Source organism: Cavia porcellus, unplaced genomic scaffold (genome assembly GCF_034190915.1).
Source record: "Cavia porcellus strain 051 isolate PalLab524CR breed Dunkin Hartley unplaced genomic scaffold, mCavPor4.1 scaffold_25, whole genome shotgun sequence".
In the NCBI taxonomy this organism is placed as follows: domain Eukaryota; kingdom Metazoa; phylum Chordata; class Mammalia; order Rodentia; family Caviidae; genus Cavia; species Cavia porcellus.
Window position 1 is genome coordinate 930021 of NW_026947508.1, and position 26285 is coordinate 956305.

General features: G+C 61.0%; 2 protein-coding genes across 2 annotated transcripts in view; one reads left to right on the top strand and one right to left on the bottom strand.

Annotated features, from left to right (window-relative positions):
- Ski (SKI proto-oncogene) overlaps positions 1–16624 on the top strand; it is a 54876-nt gene extending 38252 nt beyond the window's left edge. The window contains exons 2-7 of the mRNA XM_003461536.5: positions 11019–11144; positions 11250–11365; positions 11730–11992; positions 12123–12415; positions 13027–13257; positions 13643–16624. Of these exons, the coding sequence (XP_003461584.3) occupies positions 11019–11144; positions 11250–11365; positions 11730–11992; positions 12123–12415; positions 13027–13257; positions 13643–13843 (1230 nt within the window). The 3' untranslated portion in view covers positions 13844–16624. The remainder of the gene's footprint in view (positions 1–11018; positions 11145–11249; positions 11366–11729; positions 11993–12122; positions 12416–13026; positions 13258–13642) is intronic.
- An 8377-nt stretch (positions 16625–25001) lies between these two features.
- Positions 25002–26285, bottom strand: part of Morn1 (MORN repeat containing 1) — a 41791-nt gene continuing 40507 nt past the window's right edge. Inside the window, exon 13 of the mRNA XM_063235335.1 lies at positions 25002–26073. Within this exon, the coding sequence (XP_063091405.1) occupies positions 25914–26073 (160 nt within the window). The 3' untranslated portion in view covers positions 25002–25913. The remainder of the gene's footprint in view (positions 26074–26285) is intronic.

Sequence of the window (26285 nt, forward strand, 5' to 3'; positions counted from 1 at the left end):
GCGAAGCCTTGTCCTCTGGTGTGATGCCACGCTCTTGTGACCCTCTTAGCCAAAGCAGATGTGTCCCAGAGAAATGTGTCCTCCTAGGCCTACAGCAGCTGTGGCAGGAAGAGTGGTACGGGCTGAACTGCAGAGAAGAAGACCCTGTGTAAGGCCTTGAGGGTGCCGTCCAGGAGCAAGGAGAGGCCTCCGATTGCCGTGTGCTTTTGCCTTTGTTCTCTGGCTCTGGGAGCAGCTGGCTGCTGATCCCTAAATGTGTTACCTCTTCCTCCCCATGCTAGACTGCAAACTCCATGACAGCAGTGCTGTGTGCTCCAGGACAGGCAGTGGCCCAGCGTGTCCCACCTCACAGCTCTGTGTCCTACAAGGCCTTGACCTGGCTGGGCCTCCACCGCTGCAGCATTTGTGGCAGACTCAGCTTGCCTGGTGTGAGGCCCCCGGGCATGCCTTGGAAGCCCTTGGACTCTGGAGTGCCGCAGGGGGCGCCAGTCTCCACCCGGCAGAGCCCCCAACCTTGCTTCGCCTTCTCACCTCCTGTGTCCTCTTGAGACCTGGCAGCCTCGTTGGTACAGACAGAGGAGGCTGGTGTAGTCTGTTCCCAAAGAGACCACCTTCCAATGGAGGGGTGTCCTTTTTGGCCCTTGTTCAGCCACCTTGTCCCCCATTTCCTTCCTGGCCCAGCTCTCCAAGGCCCCTGCCAGAGGGGGTGCTGGGTGGGGGTACACTGGCTTTCCTCCCAGCTCCCACCAGCTCCCTCTCACTTCTTGCTTTGCTGTCTGCATGCTTGCCAAGAATGCAGGGGAATTAGGGGGAGGGGACACAGGAAATGCCTCCCTTCCTCTGACACTGCTCCAGCTGTGGGGGAGGGGAGGGGAGGGAGCAGCTGGGGGGGCGACAAGGCTGTGGGTGTTTCTCCCCACTCTGGGCACAGGGCACAGCTCAGCCCGCAGACAAAGAGTTCTTTGTACCCAGTTTGGACCACTGCGGATGGCCTGTGAAGGGGATTGGGGACCTGTGATTCCATGGTCCTTGTACACATGTGGTCTGCTGAGCAGGCAGCATCTGGGTGTCCCTTGGGAGGGCGTGTCCCAGGCAGATGGAGTCCGGCCCATTCCACCTCCCCCAGCCTGCCATGTCGGCCCCTTCCAGAGGGGAGGGCCACTGGCTCAGTCCACTGGGTATCCAGAGCCCCTAAGTGTCCAGAGCACCCCTCCTTCACAGCACCAGCACTTTGGGGTGCTGCCCACTCATGCTCATGGGTGGGCAGGGCAGCTTCTCGACGTGCCACTTGGCCCCTGCACCAGTGGACAGGTACACACATACATGCCCTTCTGGCAGTACCCGGGAATGGGCTGTGGGTCAGGATGTGAGCAGCACCCTCCACAACAAAACAGTGGAGGTAGAACAGGGTATTGCATGTTTGGGGGCGCTCTGGGCTGAGGCTGGCTTCAGACAGACCCTGGTTTCTAGGGGCAGTGTGTGTGACTGCTGCTGCTGCACTGGACCAGCAGCCCTGCCCTGAGCTCTGTCCCTTGGTGTTAGCCTGGTGACGTTGGCAGCTCTGGCTCACACCTGAATCTGTGCCCTAGGGTAGGGGCTCAGGGTCCACTGGCCCAGCCTTCCTCTTGCTGGAGGGGCTCTGGAACATCAGAGTCCTGGGCCGACCAGTCAGCGTGGAGTCCTAATGGTGTCCGACAGTCAGGATTTGAGAGTCTGGGTGTCCACAGGAGTGGGGCCAAGCTCTGGTCATTATCCTTCACGTTGGGCTCCTTGACCCCATCCCACACAAATGTGTAGGCCTGCCCATGTCCCCAACTTGGGGCATTACCGAGACCCCTGTCCCTCGGCTGGCTTCAGCTGGGTAGTGTCTCTGAGCCTCCTGTGAGGGCTTGGTGTCTGTCCATTAGAAGTGTTGGATTTTTCTGGAGCACCTGGTAGCCATGCCTTCCCTTGTGTACCTGAGCCACCCACTGAGGTTTGGTGGCTGCATCCTCTGCCTGCCCAGAAGCTTTGCAGCGGGCCAGACAGGACCCCCACCTTGGGGGCACACATCTTTGAGTCCTGTGAGTGGGGCTTCAGCCTGAAGCCCAGGGTGCTGCTGGCGACTCCATGTCTGTCCCCAAGTGCGGGTGCATGTGCCTGGAGGCTGGGTGCAGTCATGCTGCCCACTACCCGGAAGTTGAGCGAGCAGCTGCTGCGCCTGCCCGGAGCTGCCCACAGGCTAGGGAGCAGTCCACTCAGTGTTGTGTCTGTTTCTATGGAGAGAAAACAATGTGGACATCAGCCAGAGGGAGGAGGAGGCTGAGGAAACCAAGCTGACCGCCCGATGGCCGCGTGGGCAGGGCTGGCCCGCGTCCTTTCCTGAGGGAGCAGGAGAATCTCCATACTGCCTGGCCGGCCGGCAGGTGCTAGCCTGCACCGCTCCCAGCACCAAGTCTGCAAAGCCTTGAGGCCTGTGTCTCAGGCTTGTCATAGCGGCCACGTCTGGGTCTGTTTACCGTCATTGGGGGCCTGCTGCCTTGGGGGCCCTGGGCCCCTTCTGAGGTGAGATGCCAGCTGCTCTGGGTCCCGAGTTTGTCTGCTGCCATCACTGTTGCCCTGTGGAGGCCAGGCCCGGAGAGCGGCTGCAGGTGAGGTGTTGATGCGGGCTGCCTAGCCCCTCGGCCCCAGGTGGCCTGAGACAGCGCCTGGAGGTTCCCTCCAAGGACTTGGTGCAGGGAGCTGGGCCCATCATGGCCTTGTGTTCTGACGGTTATGTCTCAGAAGCCAAAAACATGTAGGTTATCCTTTCTCCTTGCAGAGACTGGGAAAGTTTTGTCTGTGTACCTCCAAGTGAGGCTGCTGGGCAGGCATGGTGATGTCAGGGTGCATGGACCTGGCCGTCTGCCTGGGCACTGGTGCTCTGATCCTCTGGTTCCTTCTGCCTGTAGAGAGCATACTGTGGATGGGGCAGTGGGTAGAGAGGCGACAGGGAGCAGAGGGAGGTGCTGGGCCAGCAGGCGGGCCGTAGAACTGCCGGCCTTACAGGACCCCGCGTAGGGTGGCGCCGTGCTGTGGTTGAGTTGACCCCAGGTCCTCGCCCTAGTGCCGAAAGGCATTTGGCATTGGTTTGTGTATACATGCACCCAAAAGGAGCATTTCCAGTAGCAAGTCAGACTATTTATAATTTGAGTGCACAGAGCAGAGTGCCTTTCTGCTCCCACTGGAGTGTAGTCACTGGGTGCTAGGGGGTGGCGGGCATCCTGGCTGGCTGTGTGGAGTCCAGGCAGCTGTGTCCCCATCTGCCCAGTAAATTTCCATCTCCCTTGTGTCAGCTGGCATTCTGACACGCATGTGGAAGGTGTTAACCACAGCCCTTTCTTTGGAAGGTTTTCTTTTCTTTTTTGATGGACTAGAAAATTGTTTCCAAGTTCCCATGGTCAGTGTGAGTCCAGCCTTCAGACCAAGTCCTGTTTGGCCCTGTCCCTGGAGCCCTGGGCACGGGTGCAGTGCTCCCTGGCTTGGCAGAGTCCAGCATAGTTTGGACTTTCTGTTTAAGCAAAGTTCTGAACTTGGTTGAAGGGGGCCTTTTGCTGTGAGGCCCTCCACCCAAGTTGCTGGAGGATGTGTGATGGGGGTCATGCAGCCAGTATCCAACCCAGAGCTCTAGGATGGCCTCAGCTGCTGAGCCATGGTCCTGCTGCTCGCTCTCCACTGGCCCTGGGGGTTTGCTTGTTTATCTTCGTGTGGTGGTTGGAATTGTGTCCAAGGTCCTCCCACAGAGCTCCATCCTCTTGTCAGTTTTATTCAGTTTTCACTATGACACAGGACCTCATGGAGCCTGGGTGTGAACTTGTAGTCCTGCCTCAGCCTCCAGAGTGCTGGGGTCATAGGATTGGCTCGAGCAGTCACACTGCTCGAGTGAGTGGGGAGAAGGCCGGGAACGAGAGTTTACTACCCTTTGCCGTGCATCGTGCTGTGGCATCCTAGGACGTGTGTGCGCGTTAGCTCCTTGGAGGTCACCTGAGTCGCACGATCTGTGTGCTGAGCCCTTAGCACAACATGGAGACGCTGCCCTTAACAGCTCAGCTGTTTTATTCCAGTGCTTGTTCCTTGCATGCTCGGCACATCGCTCGCTGTGCTCCCCAAGAGCAGGGAGGCCTGGGATGGCAGGGCGCTGTCTCCCTCCTTCCAGTGACTGCGGATGCTGACACAGGAACGTCATTGGAGTAAGAACGAGTGTGGAGACTCGAAGTGGGTGCCTTGCACCACGCACACACACAGACACAGATACACACACACACACACACACACACACACACACACACTCTCTCTCTCTCTCTCTCTCTCTCTCTCTCTCTCTCTCTCTCTGTCCTGGGGACTTTGCTCATAAGGGAGCAGTGCATAGGGTGGAGCTTGGTGGTATCCAAGCCAGCTGTGGGGCATCTTTGGACTGAAAGGTGAGTGACATGAGGTGCTATTCCTTCTGTGGACCCTGGTGCTGGCTTTGGGGCAGCATCGGACTTCCCGCCCGCCCTGCCCTTCTGTCTCTGAAGTGCTGTGGGTATTGGGCAGGCCGTGTTCACCTCAGCCCCCTGGCTCCTCACAGGCCCAGCCCTGCTCCCACTGTGTGGAGGCCAGAGACCCTTTTTAGGTAGAGCACTGGCAGCTTTTTACTTAGGTTTTGAAGATGGAAAGGCATTGGCCCCTGGACACAAAATGTGGACACGTGTTTCCTCAGGACAGGAAAATGTCCCGCTTGGAGGGAAATGGAGATCTCCACAGGCCCTGTCCAGGTCAGGGGAAGCTTTCCCTGGGCGAGGGTCCCCCGCAGCCTTCTGGAGTTTGGCCATGCTAGGTGTGGGGGGTGTCCCGTTTCCTCAGGGTAGCTGGAGCGTGGGTCATTGGGGCCTGCTGCCTCTCCAACTTGAGTGCCCTTGTCACTGAGCTGGCAGTGTGGCCTCTCATGTCCAGCAGCCCTTAGCCTGCCAGGTGGGGAGTAGAGCAGATTGTACCTGGGGGTAGGTACCCCCCAGGCTGAGTTGTCCCAGAGTTACTGCCCCGTGGACAGAAGGTCTCAGTGGGCCTGAGAGGCTCAGGTGAGAGAAGGCACTTCGGGACTTCACTGTGTCCACAGAACCTGTGGTGCTTTTCCTGGGGAGCTTAGCCTGTGACAGAGCAGAGCACACTCAAGGAGGCCACACTTCTGCCACCTGGACAACGGTGGATGCAGTACGTGGGAGGGGGCAGTGGTGCAGGGACTTGGGAGTGGTGAGAGGACACAGCTGTCTGCAGGGCACGTGGCTCCTCCTCAGACCTCGAAGAGAGTGGCCAGGCAGTGTCCTGACCAGGGACCCCCTTGCCTTGGAAGCATGCTGAGAGAACAGGGTGCGGTCACCTGGGGAGGGAGGGGCCCTCAGGAAGGCCCATGCCCAGCCCTGCATCCCTGCTCCTGCCATCCTCCTGGGCTACATCGGTGCTCCTGGGCTGCACTTCCTCTGGTCAGGGACTAGAAGGCCTGTTTGTCTCCCTGGATCTCCAGGAGGGTGGCAGGTGGCCAGGCCGCCCCGCCCTCAGCGAGTCATCTTGCTGGAATGTCTGCTGGGAGGCAGGGATGCAGGGAAAACGCTCCCCAAGGTCCGAGACCCGCTCAGAAGAAGCCAGCCCAGTGCATGCACGGCACACCCATGACCATGGCCCAGCATGGCACAGGCCTGCCTGCTGAGTCCTCCAGTTCTGCTTTTTGTGTTTGACATTATTTTGGTGCTTGCTTCCTCGAGGCTGGAAAGGGAACACCCTGCTTCGTCTGTGCTTTTTGAAAGTGAGGTCTGGCAAAGGTGCACCTTGGGACACTTGTCCAGTGTCCTTAGCCCAAGCACTGGCCACACTCCGGAAGCCTGGCTCACTGACCCGCCTCTCCCCAACTGAGGTGCCAGCCCAAGACACACAGGCCACCCCACTTCCGCTGAAGGGGACACCCTATATTCCGCAGGCCCACATGGGCATGCTGTCATTGTCACCAGCTCCTGGGGGCTCCAGAGGGGAAAGGCTGCCCATTGGGATCTCCCGGGAGGACTGGGCAGGTTCTGGTGACTCTTCCCTTGGAGAAGTCCTGTCGGCAGTGTTGCAGTCACTACAGCAGTGACCTACTTAAAGCAGAATCAAAGTGAACCTTCAGAATTGGTATTTTTATTTCATTTAGGAGCTTGGCGTTGTCTTGCACATTTAATCTGCTTTCTCTGTACTATAGCAATCAGAAAATAGGTTAAGCATGATATGAAATGTGAATTAGAATGTTAATGTGTAGAATATTAATGGTACTTACAAAAATAGCTTTGCAACTTCCGAAACTGGAATCTGCAGGAAAGGCTCACAGCACAAATGGGGCTGATTCCCAACCAAGGGTCTCACAGGTACCCACAGGGTAACAGACCCTGGGCACCCAGGCCTGCCACCCCTAAGGAGGCTCTGAGTCCTGGCAGGGGGTCTGCTCTTTGAGCTCCACACAGGGATGGGTGTTCTCCCCTTGTGGCTGGGGCCCCCAGGGGATGTGCATCCCAACCTGGTGCACCTGTGTGGAGCTGGAGGCTCTGACCATGCATACTGCTTGCTGCCGGACCTGGTTGAGCTGGTCTGCAGGGGCAGTGGTGGCCCAGTGCGCATGAAGGTGCGGTAGTCAGAGCCTCCTTGGAGCGGCAGCAAGAATGTGGCGCCATGTGGTGCCGCTCTGGGTGGCATCTTAGCTGCTGGGCACAGACAGGGTGGCAGGGTGCTTGAGGAGCTCAGTGTGAGGCCAGGGGCTCTGTGTTGCCTATCCCCTGTGGGAGTGACCTGTGCACAGCACCTGGCATCTGTGCCTCGAGCTGACTGGAGTTCACTGAGTAGAGCTGTGCTGAGGTGGGAGCCGTGTGTGGCCTCGGGCTCCCAGGTGGTGACAGCAGCCTGCAAATCCTCCTCAGCTCAGGCCTGTCCTGTCGCCGAGCGCCCGCTGAGGCTGCCCGGGCTGGACACTCCCCTCCACAGTTCCTTCTGGAGCCCACCCTGTCTGTCCTGTGACCCACCCTGCCACACTCTTGTTTTTCTTTGCGCCGCCTCTGGGACTCCTGTTCTGCTTGCCTCTTCAGACCAGCATTTCTCCGTGGGCTGGGACTGCCCGTGCTGCACATGTAGCCAGGCATCTGGGCTCTGGCTTCGCTCCCCATCGTCGCTGGCTTCTCCAGGAGCAGGCCCAGGAGTGTAGGCTTCTGGGGGCTTCCTCTCTGCCCACAGCCCCTCTCCTCACCAGCACTCCCAGGGTCTTGGCAGGGTGTGGACTTTGAGGGCCTGTTGGGTCCAGGTGGTCTCTGTGGGCCTCCCAGGGCAGCCAAAGTAGCCATGTACATGAACCTGGCTCTCACCTAGACCCCAGGAACCCCGAGTGATGGGAGCTCTGCAGCCTTCTCTCTCCTTAGCCAGGCGTTCAGAGCCACCTTGGGGTTTTAGATTTGGTGGCACAGCAGTGAACCCTGGGTGGGGACTGTCAGGATGGACTCTTGGGAGGCCAGGACTCTGGTGCTCAGGGTGACATTCCTGCTCATGTCTGCTCATCTGCCTCTTCATGGCCAGAAAATCACAACCTAGTGAGGCAGGACCTCAAGGGATCCCAGCAGAGACATACGGGCTGGCCTGGCCCCTTCCTGTGCTCCCTGGGCCGCATCACAGGTGCAGGCTCCCACTGCTTCCCTCGGGACCGCAGCCACGGCCACATTGCTGCTCCTCTGGCTGTTGCTGCCGATGCAGCCTGGTTAGCTGGCCACCCTGGCTCTCCAGACCGATGCTGGGGCTGATGAGGGTGACTGTCAGATGCAGCTGCGTCATCTCAGGAGTGTTTTTGTGTGGCCCTGAGGAGAGGGGGTGCCGGGTCCTGTGGGAGTTTGTGCTTCATGGAGGTGTCCTCCTACTGGTGACATGGTTTCTTCACCTCAATGGTAACGTTCAAGGTTTAAAAGTTGCAGTCATGTTGGTGGGTATGGACCGATACTTCATTGTGCTTTTTCATTTTGTTTTGCTTCTTTTCAGATGGTTTCATTATGTAGTTCATTCTGGCTTTCAACTTGCTTTGTAGCTCAGGCAGGCCTCAAACTGGTGATCCTCATGCCTCAGCCTCTCCAGGGTGCTGGGATTTGTAGGTGTGTGTCACCACATCCAGCTCACTGTTTCTTTATTAAGTTTATCATCAAACAAAGGTGTCACAAAGTACATACACGACAGGGATTTTGTAGGGCCTTCATCTGGAACGTTCCAGTGGCAATGTCTTTGAGAATTGTAGGCCAGATGTTCGGCTTGTTTCCAGTTCTCTGGGCTCCAACACCCCAGAGTGGGTCTTGTGGGACCAAGTGTGCCCCAGGCCAGTTTCTGCCCCGTGTTACCGCCATCACTGCCAATGGAAGCTTGTGCCAGCTGAGGCTCCGGATGGCTCTGTCCGGCCAGGAGGGTACAGGCGAGAACAGGGAGGCCCCCAGCCCTGACCTGACTGGAGGAGGGGCCACGAAGGGCCTCTGTGTGGAGGAGGGGCCACGCAGTGGCCATGGAGATGGGTTTACCTGAGCAGATGGCCTCCCAATGTCCCCAAGGGAGAGCTGGCACCCACCGAGGCAGATGGGCCGAGCTGCACAGCTCAGTCTGTGCTGCCATGGCTGGCTGCATTGTGCAGGCAGAGTGCAGTCTCCACACTTTGGGAGCTGAGTCCACCGCGGTGCATGGGCTTCCTGGACCTGGGTAGGGAGAGCAGCTTTGTGCTACTGCTCCCTGTGACTTACCTCTGCCACAGAGGCTCCCTTAGACCCTGAAAACCCTACCAGGAGACCTGGCCCTGGGCTGCAGTGCCCAGCCTGCCTTGTTCCTGCGGAATCCTCCCTGCCAGGTCCTGCCCCATGGGGACCTGAGCCTGGTGGGGCTCTAGACAGGCTGAGCTCCAGAGGGAGCCAGGCCCACGTCGCTCTGAGCCTCTGCCCACTGCCTCCACTGCCCCTTGGAAGTGTAGCCTGGTGGCTATGAGCCTGGGCCGTGCCCTGGTGTGAGGTGTGGGTGGAGCTGGCCCTCCCTGCTCCCTGTGATGCTTGTGGACATTTGGGAGTGGAAGGGGCCATGGGACCACTCAGCGGCCAGCCCTACTGCATGTAGTCTGACAGTGGCCACAGAACTTGAGGTTCCTGGGAATGGGGTGCCGAGGAGCTGCATGGCCCTTGGGTCTGTCACTCCACCCTGTCCAGCAGTCCAGCAGTTCTCCACTGTTGCAGATTATGGGATCTGGACTGATGTTAGGATCAGAATCCAGAGGTGAGGGTCTTAATGGGCTCTCGTGGAATTGGGCATAGTGGTCAGTCACCAGGTGCAGCTCTATGCTAGGACCCCAATGGCTGAGCTGTGAGTGGACACCTTTTCCCTGGTGTAGACACCCTATGGAGGACACTTCCTTGGGCTCCCCAGAAGTGCTTTCTCCCCATTGGCTTGCACAGGTGAGCTGGCACTGAAGGCCAAGGCCGTGGCCACCTCTGCTCTGGGTGCTGTCCACTGTATGAGGCTTGCTGCGTGTGCTGGTGGCTTCAACATGGTCCCGCCCCTGTCTTCCCTGCCTGCCTAGTGGGCGCCCTGCAGCCCTGGTGGCTCCACAGAGGTGTCTGGCTGCTCCCCCGGAAGTCCCTGAGGTTTCTCAAGTCGGAATCAGACGGCGCCGGCTCTGTGGCTTTCCTCTTTCCTCTTTTCTCTGGGTGAGGCCATGCCCGCTCTCTGCACCTGCTGCTCCGAGAAGACAGGAAGCCCCTCCCTGGCGGTGCAGCCCTGCCTGAATATGGGAAGGGTCCTGGGGCTCCAGAGGCTGCTCTGTGCCATAGTTCTCCTCCGCTTCTGTGGGATGGCACTGAGACCTGGCAGCTGCGAAAGAGATTTAGTGCCTGGGACAGAGCCCTTGGCTGAGCCTATGGGGTCACCCTGGAGGCGCCCAAGGTAGCTGGGCAGCTGCATCTGTGAGGATAGAGGCCAGTGAGTTGTCCCTTCCTCTGGCTTCTCCAACCTGGGCCCTGCATGCGAGAAGGGGTGCCCTGCACCTCACCCCCGCCTGTGTTCCTGGGCGGAAGCCTGGTGTGCACACTTGCACATGCAGCCTGGCTTTACTGGCCTGCCCCGCCCGCTGGCTGCCAAGTTCCGACAGTGCTGCCAGGCCCCGACCACCTGCCTCCCTGTCCCTCCACCCTGCAAGCCCAGACTCTGCTGTCATAGGGCCAGGTCTGTGGTCCTGCTTTCCGGGGAGCCTCCAACCTCGTTTACTCTGCTCTCCCAGTGTCTCGTTAGGCTGAGACAGGGATGGGGTCTTCCTGGGGCCACCCTCCTGTCCTGTGCTCCAGGGGAGACTCTCGTGCTCTCAGGCAATGAATGGCCATCTGGGTTTGAGCTCTGTTCACGTGTGGGGGGATGGACTGCAGGGCTGGCCAGCACCGAGGGCCAGTAGGTGTCCAGGGAGAGCTGTTCTGAGCTTCCCAACGGCATGGACAGCTGTGGTGTCTGCAGCCTCACCTGTGTGGCGCACAGGGACCCTCATGTCGGGGATGGGGACTGAAAGGCCAGTTTCCTAAAGTATCCATGGCTGTTCTGGTGTTGGTACCCATGGCCTTGTCAGCTCCTAGTGTATGCGTGAGGGTAGGGTCCCATACCCCCAGGTTTTGGGAAGGTGGTGTGGTCAGTCAGTGGCAGGGGACGTGCAGGGCAGGTAGAGCTGCTGTGCCAGCCCCCCCGCCCGTCCCACTGCAGCTGTGGATGAGGTCACTTTGGAGCAGCCCGCGGCGGCACAACAGCGTGCTCTGTGTACTTGAGAGTGGCTGTCCTTCCTGGCAGCACCAGGCTCACCTTCCTGCGTGATGCTGCCAGCTTGGGTCTCCAGCATGCAGTGGGCAGGGCTGCCTGCCCTGTACGCTAGAATCTGGGGCCATTCCAGTCAGGCAGGCGGGTGGGGAGACCCTGCGCAGGCCCACAGGTACCAGCAGGGCCTTCCGTGTTGCCCGCAGGTCTCCTCTGAAGCCCCAGCCTCCATAAGACCCAAAACAGACGATGCCTCTTCCCAGTCCCCTGCGTCTTCCGAGAAGGACAAGCAGTCCAGCTGGCTTCGGACCTTGGCCAGTTCCTCCAATAAGGTGCCGTGTGGAACCTGCCTGGGTCCGCGGGAGGCGGGTGCCAGGCCTTCTGCCCAGGGCTGGGTGCCATGCAGCCTTGGGGACCTGATGCAACTTTTCCCACAGAGCCTGGGCTGCGTCCACCCTCGCCAGCGCCTCTCTGCTTTCCGACCCTGGTCCCCCGCAGTTTCATCCAGTGAAAAGGAAATTTCTCCACACCTCCCAGCCCTGATCCGAGACAGGTGAGTGACTGCTTTGGTGGTGGGGCACCGAGATCGCCTTGTCTTTCCAGGCGTTTTCCTGTCAGTGTTTGCTTGGCACCAGGGTGAACCAGCTAGGGTTTCTGAGGCCTTGGGTGCAGCTGTGGAATTCACAGAGCCCATCTGTGAGCATGGCCTCCTCGTGGGGGCCACTTGGTCCTCCCAGGGTGCATAGCCATGGGAAACCTCTGTGGGTCTCAGCCAGTGGATGCGGGGCCTAGACTAGGGGAGAATGCATATCCTGTGTCACAGCCAGGGAGTGGTCCAGCCAGGATTGGCTTTGGCAGACAGCTGGGTGGGGCTCAGGGGCAGCTGTTCCCTGACCTGACACCTGTGCCCTCTGTAGCTTTTACTCCTACAAGAGCTTCGAAACAGCAGGGGCTCCCAATGTGGCCCTCGCCCCGCCAGCCCAGCAGAAAGTGGTAAACAGCCCGCCATGTAGCACCGTGGTCTCCCGAGCCCCGGAGCCTCTTCCCACTTGTATCCAGCCCCGGAAGCGGAAGCTGACTGCAGATGCTCCTGGGGCCCCGGAGATACTGGTACCGGTAGCTGCTGCAGAAGAGGACAAGGACTCAGAGGCTGAGGTCGAAGTGGAGAGCAGAGAGGAATGTGAGTGGCTCAGTTTTCTCTCGGCTCTCTGCAGGCTGGTGGGAGCTGCCGGTCAGGGGTCCCGGGTCAGGCTCTGGCTGCAGCAGCCCTTTCCCACCTGCAGCTGCTCACTGCAGTCTCTTGTCCCCAGTCACCTCCTCCTTGTCCTCGCTGTCCTCACCATCCTTCACGTCATCCAGCTCTGCCAAGGACCTGAGCTCCCCAGGTGTGCACGCCCCCCCCATGGCTGTCCCAGATGCCACAGCCCACGCAGATGCTCCGAGTGGGCTGGAGGCAGAGCTGGAGCACCTGCGGCAGGCCCTGGAGGGTGGCCTGGACACCAAGGAAGCCAAAGAGAAATTTCTGCACGAAGTGGTCAAGATGCGCGTAAAGCAGGAGGAGAAGTTGAATGCTGCCCTGCAGGCCAAGCGCAGCCTCCACCAGGTGAGACCAGGGTCTTCCCAGAGGCCCTGTCCACAAGTGGTCACTGCTGTGCACAGGGGCTGCGCACCAGGCCAAAGGGAAGGGTGGCATTGAGTGGCCAGGCCAAGAGCAGGCTGCTCCTCCTGTCGCTGGGTGCAGGATATCCCCAGAGTTGTCTCGACAAAGCTGGAGCACGCACATGATGAAGGGGAGCTGGTCCTGGGGCTCTGCACGGAGCCAGCCTGCAGCTGAATTCACACTTCAGCTGTGTCTGGCAGCTCCGGGCTGCCTCACACTCCTGGGCGTTAGCACAACACAACCCCGTTGGCCCCGCTGAGGGATCCCACGGCTGTCCTCCGTGCTGCGCCCCCATCATCGCCCGGTGCTGGGCGGAGGTGCGATTTCCCACTTGGTGTCTGCAGTGTCTGCAGGGCGGGGTGTGAGTCACACACTGCTGCTCTGAGAGGCTGCGGGAGACACCGGCTGGGAGGCCCAGCAGCTCCTGCTGACTGGGGGAGCCTGGACCCTGCATGCAGTGGCTGACCAGGTCGAACAGTGCCAGGACAGAACCCGTGGGAAAGGCGTCCCGTGCAGCTGGCAGGTGACCCTCTACCTGGCCACTGTCATTCTAGGAGCTGGAGTTTCTGCGAGTGGCCAAGAAGGAGAAGCTGCGGGAAGCCACAGAGGCCAAGCGCAGCCTGCGGAAGGAAATCGAGCGCCTCCGAGCTGAGAACGAGAAGAAAATGAAGGAGGCCAACGAGTCCCGGGTGCGCCTGAAGCGGGAGCTGGAGCAGGCGCGGCAGGTCCGGGTGTGTGACAAGGGCTGTGAGGCCGGCCGCCTGCGTGCCAAGTACTCGGCCCAGGTACGGGCAGGCGGCTCTGTGGGTGGGGAGCTCCAGAGAGCGGGAACACACCAGTTATGGCCGGTGTCGTGGCCCAGTGTCCCCGGTCCACCAAGGCCACGCTGCCCAGACTGCAGTGGCGTTGCCATGCCTGGAGGTCGGGGGATGCTGGGGCACTCGGGGATCCTGCCTGTTGCTCTGAGAATGAGCTCGCACCCACAGCTGGGTGTTGGGGGCAGGTGGAGCTTGCGTGTGTACCCTGTACTCAGCCCTGCCACCAACTGGGCCAGGGACATGACACCTGCCCCGGCTCGAGATGGGGCAGCTCCCCTGGGAGCTGGAGCCGAGGGGTGCAGGGAGCAGGTGCCAGGCAGGGCCCCACTAACTTTGCTGCTTGCCCCTCCAGATTGAGGACCTGCAGGTGAAGCTGCAGCACGCAGAGGCTGACCGTGAGCAGCTGCGGGCAGACCTGTTGCGGGAGCGTGAGGCACGCGAGCACCTGGAGAAGGTGGTGAAGGAGCTGCAGGAGCAGCTGTGGCCACGGTCGCGCCCTGAGAATGCCAGCGGCGGTGGGGGCGGCGAGGGCGCCCCGGAGCTGGAGCCCTAGCCTGAGCTGCCCCCGCTGGGCACGACCACGCCGGGCGCAGAGAGCAGCGGGCAGGCGCGGGCTTCTGCAGGCCCGGCCAGCGCCTCTGCGCCACCCAGCACAACGTCTCTCCTGTGCCTATTACCAAGCGAGTGTTTGTAACCGCACACCTTCGGGATCCACTGCAAAAGTTTCTACTGGCCAGGTTCCAGCGGGCAGGCCGCGTCCCGGGCTGCAGAGAGGCCAGTCCGGGCCCTCTGCTCGCCAGGCGCTCTAACATTTACACTTTTGTTATAAGCTATTTAAAACCAGTAGGGAGACTTGATATTCAGAAAACCAACACATTTTTTATGACTAACTTTCCAAACCCCACACGGAACGCCATCTGGAGACCCACTGCGGCGGGGCGAGCCACCCTCCCGCCCCAGAAGCCATCGCGCTCATCTGTGCCCGCGGCTGCCAGAGGACAGCAAGAGTTTTTCTTCAGAGTCTATTTTTTCAGCGACGAGGACCTGGATCTTCCTGCTGCTGCCAGGAAGAGCAGGGAGAGCGCCGCGAGCGAGATGAGCCCAACACTGCCCGCCTTACTGCCGCCCGTCCGCCCACGCCGCCGCCCCACAGGCCCCAGGAAGGCAGAGCCACCAGGAGCCGGCGGCGCGGCCCCCAGCCAGCGAGGTGCTGCCCTGCGCAGGGCGTGCGGGGGCCTGCGGTGGGCACTGCCTCTGCCCCCGGGAGCACGCCGCCTGCTCAGTCTGCAGCGTCGCTTTTGGCCGAGGCTGCAGCATTGGAACAAAACACAGCATTACTATTACTTTTTTTGTTTGTTCATTTAAACGTATATTTAGAACTGCACTTTGTCAAAAAGTTTCCCTTCTCTTTTTACTCCCCAGTTAACTGAGGTTTTTACAGATTTCTAGAGCAGTTCAAACCCTCTGTGCTTGAGTGCTTAGAATCCCCTCTGGTGCTTGGTTGAACAAGGGAATCACAAGGAAACGAAATGCAGAACCGAACTTGAGGCTCGTCCTGTGCCTTCCAGCATCTTGTACAGAAACCCCAGCTCCTGTCTTCTGACCCCAGTACCGTCTTCAGTAGCAATGGTATCTGCCACTGTCAGAGGAGTTACTTGCATTTATTCCAAATAATCTCGTTTACTCTCAACTGTTTATGCAAATTATATAAGGTTTTTATGCCCAAGCTTGAAAAATTACTTCCCAGTAGACAAGAGGCACCTCCCACCCTGAAATCGTGGTATTACTTCACGTGAGAACGCACAGGAGCTCTTTGCCCAGGTCCCGTCCGACACCGTGGCAGCCGGGCGCTGAGGGGGTGGAGATGGCTGGTGCAGGTACACACGACCTCGGAATTGTTAATTGCCGGCAGCCGCAGGCAGCGACCAGAGACTGCCGAACCCTGAAGTTCGGGTGACAGGATCGTCTACAGGGTTCTGCCCTCGGTTTACTGAGGGGGGCTCGGTTGCTGCCGGGACACCCCCCTTCCTGAAGTGCAATGCAAAAGGGACATCATGTATATGCAGCATTTATTTGGAGTTTTTCTTTCTTTTTCTTTTGCAGTTATGAAACCTGTATGCATGGGATTTCACACCTCTGCCATAGCAGACCCCCCCATGGGCATTATTACCGTGTCTTGTAAAGGGTCAGTTTTGTTACGCAACACGCAGAGCGCTGTTCTCAGCCTTGTTTTTCCAGACTTGTGTGTTTCAGTCATTTCTTCAAGGGAAACTAAACGATCTAGTTTGAGCAAAGCTTTAAGTGTTGGCGTGCTTCTGTGTGACGTCCTTGTCGCCAGGCCTGCAGGTGGCAGTGTGTCGGTCCCGCTGGAGTTTGGCTCCATCTGGCGAGGGCCCTCGCCCTGCCCCTGCTGCCGTGGCACGCGGGTGTCCTTGCCCTGGGCTGTCTACGGTGGCCACTCCCTGGACACACCAGCTGGCCTCAGGGTGGCTTTGGGTCCCCTGAGTTTGTGGCCGCCCCTCTGGGGTGGCAGCACCAGGGCAAGCACCCCCTCCAGCAGCCAGGCACGGGGCCCCAGGCAGCTCTGCTCCTCCCGCCTCCCACCCTGGTCTTGGTCCTGGGGAGGCTGGAGGGGCGCTGGGGCGTCCCCTCTCCCCCCCGGCTGCACCCACGAGGCAGCTGCAGTTCCATTTCTTCGCAGGCGGGAGGACAGCCCCCCGTATCGCCGTGGTTGTGTATTCAGCCTAAGCACTCATCGTTTCTACACTGAAAGAAGATTTTAACGAAGGGAAAAAACAACAGCAATAACACATCTGTGGAGCAGCTAACCCGTCACGACTCCTGCGTCCCGTACAGAACTAGCCAGTGTAAAACAGCTAACGTGTAAATACTTTTTCACTTCACACTGTTGTATTATACATGTATATGGTGGCTCCTTTTTCAAAAACTTTTCTTACGTGGTAGTTGTCTTGTTTTTTGGGCTGTTTTAACTGAGGAGGAAAACAGCTTGCTGCCAGGCGGAGCAGCCGGCTGGGCCAGGCTTCTCCAGCCCAGCCTCGTCCCGCCCGCTGCCCGCCAGTCCCCGCCCTGCCTCCCGCCACACCTGGGCAGAGGGGCACCTCATGCTCTGCGTCAGGAGTCTCAAGTGACATTTTTTTCAATTAAAGGAAAATCCCCATTTCCAGCCTTGACACGCTCCAGAGGCCCCCCCTCGTTCTCCGCTGCTGCTAATGACCATATGACAGCTTACTCTGCTACTCGAGAGCTATTTTTATGTAATTACTGTATGCTTTCTTGTTTATAAATGCCTGATTTTAAAAAGGAAACAAGAAAATAGCTTGGCGTATTTATCTATCTCGCTGTGTACCTGTTAGCGCCCCCTTCCCATCCCTTGGGAGAGATGACACTGTACAGTAAAGGACTGGGTGTGCACACGGGCAGCTGTGTGTGTCCCCGGCCTCCGTCAGGCACAGGGTGGGTGGTAGCTGGGCCCCTGAGCGCAGCCACCCTGGGCCCGGGGGCAGCCAACGAGGGTGCCGATCTCCCAAGGTCCTCGAGCTCCAGGGCGTCGCCTGTGTCACTGGGGAGGAGCCGGCAGGGCCCCTGTGCCTGAGCTCTGGGGCGGCACAGGCCCTGCTCTGTAGGACTGGGCTGCTGGTGACTTGAGGACGGAGTCCCCACGTGGTGCCCCTTTGTCCACCCAGCTCCAGCCTCCTGGGCCAGGCCTGATCTGGCTCTGATGAGAGGTTAGTGGCCCCGCAGCTTCCAGCAAGACTCCCAGACCTGCTGTCCCACACTTGAGCCCCCAAACCTGGGATCAGAGGAACCCCCGCCCCCTTCTCTCCAGTACACTGCTGGGAACCACCTCAGGTCCCCGGTACCCCAGCCTGGAGGTGGGCCGAGGGAGGCTCCTCCAGGGTCATCTCTGTCCCCGGGGGCCTGGGCTCTGCACATGCTCCCCAGCACCCACCTGGGCACCCTCGGGACACCATGGAGAGTGCCTGCCAGGAGGAGGGCATGCAGCTGGGGCATCAGCAGGGCAAGGACAGCTTTGCTGCAGGAAGCCAGGCCAGGCTACAGGCAGCAGCAGCAGGAAGGGCAGGGATGGCATGGGCGACCTGCCCACTGGGGCTCGAGCTGGGTGTGTGGGGGTCTGAGGCCGTGGTAGTCCTGGCCTTCACCTGGGACCGAGCTCAGTCAAAGCCTGGCCCAGAGTGGCCTGGAGGGGCAGGTTTGGAGGGAGGAGTCCCGTCCTCTACCCCCTGTACATGAGGTCTCGTGGGTCCTGGGGTGATCTCTGTCCCCTGTTTCCATCTGGTGACTTCCCGAGTCCTGGGGACCTGGGAGTGAGAGTGAGCCTAGGGCAGAGCGGTCCTGGCTCTTCATTCAAGCCTGTGACTGCCTTCTGTCTGTGCCAGCTGTGCCTTCACCGTCCGGTATCTGTAGCCCCACCCGGGCTTGCCCCGCCCCACCAAGGGGCTGGCCATGGTCGCAGGGCCGGCACTGTTGTCTGCTGGCTGGGTGCCAGGTGCCCTCTGGAAAGCGGAAGCTGCTGCCCAGTTACTGTAACAGCTGGCTGGCACACCCGTCCCCTGCCCGGGCCCTGTTGCCAGTGCCACGGTGACAGCATGTGTCCTTGTGTCCCCATGCCAGCCCACTGGGGTTGTCGCCAACCCTCCCTACTCCCCCTGGTTGCCTGGAGGAGGGGGTTCCACCTGAATGCCTTCAGGCAAGGAGGAGCCTTACCCAGCTCCTGCTGTGACCCTCACCACTCTGTCCGGGGCCATAGGCCCCAAGACAAGGAAGAGGCTGGCTCCCCCACAGGCTGCTGTGGGTGTCCTGAGCCTAGGGCCTGCCTGGCAGTTCGCATCTCAAGGAGAGAGGGCTGGCCACCAGACAGTGCTGGCCTACGAGGATATGAAACCAGGGTGGAGGAGCCCAGCTTCCCGCAGACGCACCCAGCATGGCCACGACCTGCTGGCTGCAGAGGGGTGGGGACCACACTGGGGACTGGCTGCCTGCCCCTGCCACCCCACGGGCCCAGTGACGCATGTCGCCATCTGTGGCCGGCCCGCGCCAGGTGGGTGGAGGCCTTGGCACAGGCGCCTGGGCCTGGAGCAGGTGGTCCGTGGCAGGAGAGCACAGGTGGGGAGAGCCGGCCGGCCTGGCCAGTCTTGCAGTGTCCTGTGTGGGGCCAGGTGTCCGGCCGGCCAGGAGGGAGCTCCCTGCCCTGTGGCTGGGCCTGGCCGCCTTGCTGGCAGAAAAAACGGCCCATCTTGTGTTCCACAGAGGCTGATTCCAGAACACAGGGCTGGCGCATGGGGGTGGGAGAGGTGCAGGGCAGGACCCCACCCAGGAAGGCCCCAGCAGGGGATGGCACCAGATCGGGCCTGCAGGACACCATCCTGGAGCCTCTGCCCAGGGCTGGCTGGTCGCCCATCCTCCCACCTATGGCCACTATGCACATGGGATGGAGCAGCAGGTACCCTGGTCCCCAGGGCTGTGTGGGTCAAGGGCCCAGGCAGACCTGGTCGCCTGTTCTCCGTGGGATCTGTGCTGGCTCCCCCAGGCCAGCCACTCCCTTCCTGTTGCCTGTGTGCCATTGTCCGGCCTTGGGCACCAGGGGCCTGAGAGCCCTGGTCAGCTGGCTGGCTGTCTTATCTGCACCCCACCTCCTGAAGGCCTAGACTTCTGGCCCCTCTGGCAAGCTGACCCTGGCCAAGCAACCCCAGAAAAGCACCTCAGAGGAGGCCAGTCCAGGAGCTTTCTATCCAGGACAGGTGTCCCTGCCCGTGAACAGCAGCTACGGGCTTTGCAGGACCCAAGGCAGAGGTGCTGCCAGTGGAGTGGCAGTGGGTGCCCCAGGTCCTCAGCTCCATGGGCCTCCTGCTCCCAAGGGCCAGAGGGAAGGAGAGGCTGGGCACAGAGGGGCACCCAGACTGGGTACCTCATCCAGGGCTAGGCAAGGGTCTTTTGGCCCAGGGAAGCCCACGTGTGAGCGTGCTGTGTGCACAAGTGCGTGCATGTGCTCTAGCACGTCTGTGTGTGCCCCATGTGAGCATGCATGTGTGTGCAGGGCTGCAGACTGGGTGGAGGGCAGAGGTGGGCCCCAGCCCCCAAACTCCATCCAGGCCTGCAGCTGCTCTGTCTATGCCTGACCAAAGTGAGGTGAACCAGTGCCGGGACCTCACTGGGACCCATGACCTGGCCTGGCCAGTGCTGCTACCCTGCCCCAGGCTTCTCCTGCTGGCCTGGCGGCTAGAGTGTTGTGGCCTCAGGACTGTACTGAGTGGCTTCCTGGTGGCACACCCAGACAGGACACAGGCTGAGCTGGTGGCCGAGGGTACCCCACCCCAGGCTTTCGCTGCAGTCCAGGCAGGGCCTAGCAGAGTCAGCACCCTACATCGTTACTCCTGGAGTGTAAGGACAGGTCCACAGCCAGTTTGCAGGGGGCCTGCCCGAGGCCCTGATCCTACAAGGTCTCGACGGCCAGAAGTAGGGTCACCATGGGGCCCTAAAATCTTAGCCTGGGGCAGTGAGCTGAGTTGGGCTGAGCGTTGGGTCCCTATGCAGGGTCCCTAGCAAGGCACCTGTGCCCAGCCATCCCAGGCTGCCCTGAGTCCAGCACAGAGGTGGGGGCGTGGAGGGGAGGGTCCTGCTGCTCTCCGCATTGCCTGGACATCAGTGGTGCTAGGGCCCTGTCAGGGAGGCGCTGCCCCTGGGGTCCCAGGGAGGCTAAGGCACAGTCCTGTCTGCCCATGCACTGTGAGAATGCCTCCTCCTACCATGTCTGTGATCAGAGTGGGGGCATGGTTCTGGCTGCCCCTGTGGGACTGCAGCTCCAGGAAGGGTCAGCATCCCTGACGTGGCCCCGCCTGATCTGCAGCTTCCCCCACCTTCATGCTGGAAGGGACGTCCCTGTGAAGGAGCCCTGGAGTCCCCAACCTGCACAGCCACTGGCTCAGGTATAGCCCTGCCCCATCTCCCTGCGACCCCATCCAGCTACAGAATTGGAGTCAGGGCTAGAGGCTAGAGGCTAGAGTCAAGGCTGTTAGGGTTAGGGTTGAGGCGCTAGGGTAGGGTTAGGGTTATGGTGAGGTTAGGCTTAGGGTTTTTGTACCAGGAATCAAACTCAGGATCTTGGGCTTGCCAGGCAGGCACTGTGCCACTGAGCTGTATCCCCAGCCCAGATTTAGGGTTTTGTTTTTTTTTTTTTTTTTTTTTTGAGACAGTTTTATGCTGTAGTTCACAGCCGTGAACTCACTATGTAGCCTAAACCAGCCTTAAACTCACAGCAATCCTCCTGCCTCAGCCTCCTGAATGTTGAGATTACAGGTACTGTCACCATGCTGGGCAGGTTAAGGATTAAGATTAAGGTTAGGACTTGGAGGTTAAGAGTAGAATTGGGGTTAGGGGAGGTTAGGGTTAGTTTTACGGAGAGGGTTAAGGTTAGGGTTAAAGGCAGGTTAGTGTGAGGCCAAGTGGTTGTGTTAAAGGCAAGGCTCTCTCTCCTGTCTCTCCAGGGAGCCTGAGGTTTGGCTGGGTTGGGGCCCTGGGATTCACTCACAGGATTCCCAGACCATGCCATGCCTCCTGCATCCCTAAGGCCAGGCCACCTTGGAGACCTCGTCCTGCCAGGTCACATGCACTGTGGTGTGGTACCCACACAATTCAGGTTGCCCACTGCGCCTTCTCCCTGTGGATGAGGTGGTGAGTGTTGGGGGCATCCTTTGCGTCTTGCCTGCTCCCGCCCTGTACCGGGGAGTGCCAGCTGCCTTGTCTCTGTCCAGGGCCCTGTAGGGCTAAATGTCCTTATATAGGTTGTCAGTGTCCTCAGGGCCGTTGTGGGTCAGTTCCACATCCCTAGACAGTGGCAGGGATCCAGAGGAGCTGGCCCTGGCCCCAAAGGCTACTTGGTGCACTTCTGTCCCTTGGGGCCTCCCTGGAGCCCTCCCTGGGCACCCAGGCGGTAGGCGTTTGCCTTGTGCCATGTTGGCCTGGGGTCTGTGGAGGTGGAGCAGCAAGGGCTCCATGCTGGGGCCAGGAGGAGTGCAGGCTGGGCTGGACCCCTGTGCTCCCCAGGCCAGCTGCTGACCCAGGCCACACTGGTGAGGAGGCCCCTAGACTCAGCCTATCGAAGGGGGATATGGCCCTGTATCATGGGGGCTCCCTGTCCTGGTCCCCGACACTGGCCCTCCAGGGATAAGGGGTATGGATCCCAGAGAAGGGGTATCCCAAGCTTTGAAGTGGCACCATCCCAGTGGGGCTGCGGGCAGGAGCAGGGGCAGCACAGCACCCTGGTGCTGGCTTAGGGTCAGCCTGCCACACCTGGCAGTCACTGAGGGCTAGGGACAGCCCTGCCTGTGGCTCCGTGGTCCTGGCAATGGTGTGGCTCAGCCACTCCTGGGAGTCCTGCAGCTTTCTGCTGAGATGAGCCCATGTGACACAGATGTGTAGAGAGGGGGTGTCCCTGGGTAGGCATCTCCTTCCTGCCCTCCCTAGGGTTCCTGCCTCTGGTCTTGGGGCCTGTCCTCTGCCCTGAAAAGAGAGGAGCAGGAAGCAATAAGAGGCCAGGGTGGGCACTGTCTGCCTTGGACACTGCTGGGCAGTGGTGGCTGACCCAGGACAGGCAGTGAGCTGGCAGGATGGGAGCCGCCCAGCAGGTTGGACACTGGAGGGCCCCGAGTCCACAGCTGGCTTCACACCTACAGGGCGCCAGGAGCAGGCAGCCTGCCAGGCTGAAGCAGGGGTTCGGGGAGGTCTCCAAGGTGTCCTGTGTGGCCAGGGACGCGGCCCGCTCCAGGCTGCGGTCTGTTCACACTGTCCTTGGCTGATCCTGAGTGTCCTGGTGGCCGCAGGCCTGCTTGGCGCGGGCTTGGCTGGGAGGCATGGGCTCCTCGGAGTCCGCCTCCTCTCCGCGCTCGCTGTTCTGTGCGAGGCTCCATGGGGGCCTCTTGTCTCCAAGGCCGAGCTCGGCCCATCACCACTTCGTAAAGGGCCGCGCTCCCCTTTGGGGCGGGGTCAGAGGTCAGGAGGGCCACTGGGAGGCCCGCACGGCAGGGATGGGCGCCCTGCCTGCGCCCCCTCTCGCCACGGTGCCTGTGGGCAGCCGGCAGGCGCCGAGCCAGGCTGGGGTCCTCCCGGCTGGCAGCCTCTGCGCTTAGACCCCACCTTGCGCCCTGCCCGGGAGGCTGCCGAGCCCCGGGGCCGCGCGGCCCGGCGGGCAGGCCCAGGCGGGGACGTTTCCGCGGGAAGCCAGCCCGGCCGGGCGCAGCCCCTCGCCCGCCCCTCGCCGCCAGCTTCAGGACTCCGAACTTCCTGCCGCGGTCTGGGACTGAAACTGCGCATGCTCCGGGAGCTCAGCGCGCAGGCCGCCGGGCAGCGTCCCAGCGACAATTCCTGCCTAAATTGAAACATCATTTTTTCTGTTTTTCTTTTGACAGATCTGTGGTTCCATCCCGAGGCAGGGGGGCTGTGGTATCTGAGGCGGAGCACGGAGAGGTGTGCGGCGGCAGCTTTGGGGGTCAGGCTGTACAGGACCCTTTCGCAAGGCCCCGCCAGCAGGAGGGAGGAGCCGAGACCCCCAGTGGGGGCGGTGGCCAAGCCCCAGCAGTGGGACGAGGTGAACCCAGGGCGCCGCAGGCCAGCAGGTTGGAGGCTCAGGCCCAGACGGCCCGGGCTCCAGGGTGGCAGTGCGGTGGCCCACCCCCCTCGGGCAGGGGAGCAGTTGCTAGGCACTCGCCACAGACCTGCCTGCCAGGCACCAGGGCTTGGATGCCCCTTGCTGTGGCTGACATGGGTGGCAGGGAGCAGCGACCGCTTGGCAAAGCCTAGGAGAGGATGCACCATGCCCAACTCTGGGGCTGCAGGGAGTGACACCCCACGGGGGGTGGGGCATGTGTGCCGGGTGCAGGAGAGGCTCCCAGGGGATGGGGTCCCCAGGCATCTCCCACATGGCCAAGAGGCAGCTGCCCAGGCATCCTCAGCAGCCAGGGCCCATCAGAAGAAACTGTCCCCAGCCATCCGTCCCCTCCTGGTGGCTACTCCTGGACCCAGCCCAGCCTGCAGAGGACTCCAGGGCAGACCTTGCTAGCTTGGGAACTGTGTGTGTGGTACTGATGTACACGTCTTGAGGAGCTTGGGGCCCCCACACTGTGCCTAGCAGGGCTCTCAGTGCTGACCAGGGACATGGCTGGGTCCTGCCCACCCGACATGGGTGCACAGGGGCTTCGGAGCTGCTGCCAAGCATTTTATTGAAGCCAGTGCCTAGGGATTCACATAGCATGGGCTTTGTGGGGAGGAGGCCGCTCTGCGGCTCTGGTGCCTCCAGGACTGTCCATCCGTGGGGTTCACCTCAGCTTGGTCCTGAAGCCGTCCTCAGGGAGGGAGAGCGGCCGGCAGGACTCGAAGGTGCTTAAAGGCAGTAGGCAGCGTGCGGCCCAGGAACGGAGGTGCGGTCACGTCCTGGATCATGAGTACATACTCTCCTGCGAGGCACAGGCAGCGCTGGTCCTTGGTGCCCAGTGGCCACAGTAGTCCAAGCTGCTGCCCTTCACCCCACAGGTCTCGCAGCCTGGCATCTACTGCTGCTGTCACCTGCCCAGGACCTGCCGGTGCCTTGCAGGGGCTCCAGGCTCCTGGTACAGGGACCCCATGACCACATTGCTGTTCTCCAGGTTGCTGGGTGCTCGGTCAGCAGATGTGAGAAATGACCCTGAGGGGCATTGCCTCTGCAGACCCAGCCACCCTGGAGCCAGAGTTGGGGCTTTGATCACGGGGGCCTGGGGCCTGGCCAGTTCTCCAGGCTCTGGGCCACAGAGGACCCACTCACTCCATGTCCTTTTGGCCATCTGGCTAAGGGACTCTTAGAAATAGGTTCCTAGGCTTTGAGGAGGAAAACAATTCGTTTCCTCTGAGTTGTTTGGAAGTGCCTTAGGCTCTGCATGGCCCTGGCTGGCCTGGGCTGGGAAGGGCTGGGCCAGCCCTGCTGGGGCTCAGGAGGAGGAAAAGTACTTTTCCTTTCTGCACTCTGTAAACTGTCTGGAGAGCTTCAAAGTTGGAGAAACCATAAAAAAGAAAATAAGAAATAACAAAAAGGGAGGTTGCCATAGATACAGCCCTCTCCCCCTCCTCTGAGCCTGCCAGAGCTGGCACTGGAGAGGGGAAAAGCTCCCGGCTGGCCCAGGCTCACGCCAGGAATGTGGCCACAGCTGAACTGGGGGCAGGAGTCGCCCGTACCGCAGAGCGCGGCAGATCGACATTCCAGACGCCAGGCTGGAACACGGGCCGTCGCCGTCCACCTCGGCCGAGCTGAGGGCTGCGGGCGCCTTCGCATTCCTGGGCAGGATGGGAGCGGGCCTCGGGGGCCGGAGGAATCTGCCGGCCTTACTCAGCCCCCTCAGCTACTGTGGCATGGTTCCGGGGGGCCTGCAGGCTGGGGCGGGGGCCGGGAGGGGACGCACCCTCTGCAGCTGGCGCGGCAGCAGGCCAGCCTCCCTGGCGGCCGGAGGGGAAGCCTCGCATAGCGACGCCGCCGCGGTGTTCCCAAGCAGCCCGTCTCCAGGCGTTGCCGAGAAGAGAACGCAGCCCGGCCAAGGGCGGCCGGCCAGGGGGCCAGCGTGAGCTCAGCGGGCGGCGTGTGCAACCAGGCCCAGGCCTGAGCTGACCCTGCACTGAGCCGGCCCTGGGACAGAAAGGCTGTGGGAAGGGCCGGGGCCTGGGTCCCTTGTTGGCTGGCCCTGGCCCTGGGGCTCGGCCATCCCTGGCTCCCCTATGCTGCTCAATCCCTGTTCCTGCCCTGAAAGCAGCCTCCACCTGTGCAGCCTCTCAGGGACTGTGACCCTGCGGAAGGAGGGGCCACCACCCACCTGTCGGGTTCCCTGCAACACCAAAAGGTTGGTGGCCCCAAGCAGAGGGGATCCCCGATGCCCACCCACTGCCCCCCAGGGGCTGGGCTGTGGGCACGGTGTGGACAGTATGAGGGCTGTCTTTGGACAGTAGGACACTGCACCCACAGACCTTGCCTGTGTGGCTGGCCAGGGGGGGCCGTGAGCACATGGGACAGCTGGGCACATCCTGCTGGGCACTCTGCCTCAGGGCCCTGCCAGTGCTCCTGGCCACCCGAGTCGACTCGGGCTTTCTGGGGACCCATGAGAAATGAGCCTGGACATGGAACCCTCGCCTCCAGCCAGGCCCCAGAGACCCCAAAATAAGGGTCACTTCTGCTGTGTGAAGACAGAGGCGCACTGTCTGCTGGACACATATTGGGCACCAGATGCCCAGGCCCTCCCAAGGGACCAGACCTGAGGGTGACGGCAGCTCCAGGTTCTTGGGGCCAGGACTCTTGGCCCCAGGGGACCCAGACCCCTGGCACTGCCTGAGGCTCAGGTGGGCACTTTGAGGAGCAGCATGGTGCTGGGGGCAGCAGCCATCCCCAGCTCCCCAGGCCCTTTCCCACTGGGCCACCATTCATGCTGGCAGCCACAGCTCCTGGAACCTTCAGGAGATGCCCGGCCACTCAGGGTCTGCTTCCCCAGCTACCACGTCCTCCTCAAGCCATGGCCTCTCACTCTGAGCCTGCCAGGAGCCTCACCTCCCACCGTCCTCCCACCCAGGGGTCCTACTCATCTGGGCCCTGGAGGAGCTGGTACCACCCTTGGGTACCCAACCCATGGGCCTTTGGTCTGGGTACGGGGTCTTGCCCTCCCTGTAATCCCCACTGGCCTGTGGACATCACAGCTCTGCCTACCTGCGTGTGCCTCAGCCACTGGACCCGATACAGACCTGTGGGGAGAAGGGGTCCTCTGAGTCCTGCACCCTGAGCAGGGCAGCAGCTCTGAGCAGAGCAGGGCTGAGCACTGCAGAATGGCCCGGTGGGCACAGGCTCAGTGGGCTCTGAGTCCCTGTCTGCCTAGGCACCCACATGTTTGCAACCTGCTGCATCCACTCTGGAGACTCCCAAGTCAGGGCCTCTACCTGCCAGGCTTCTAGGAGCC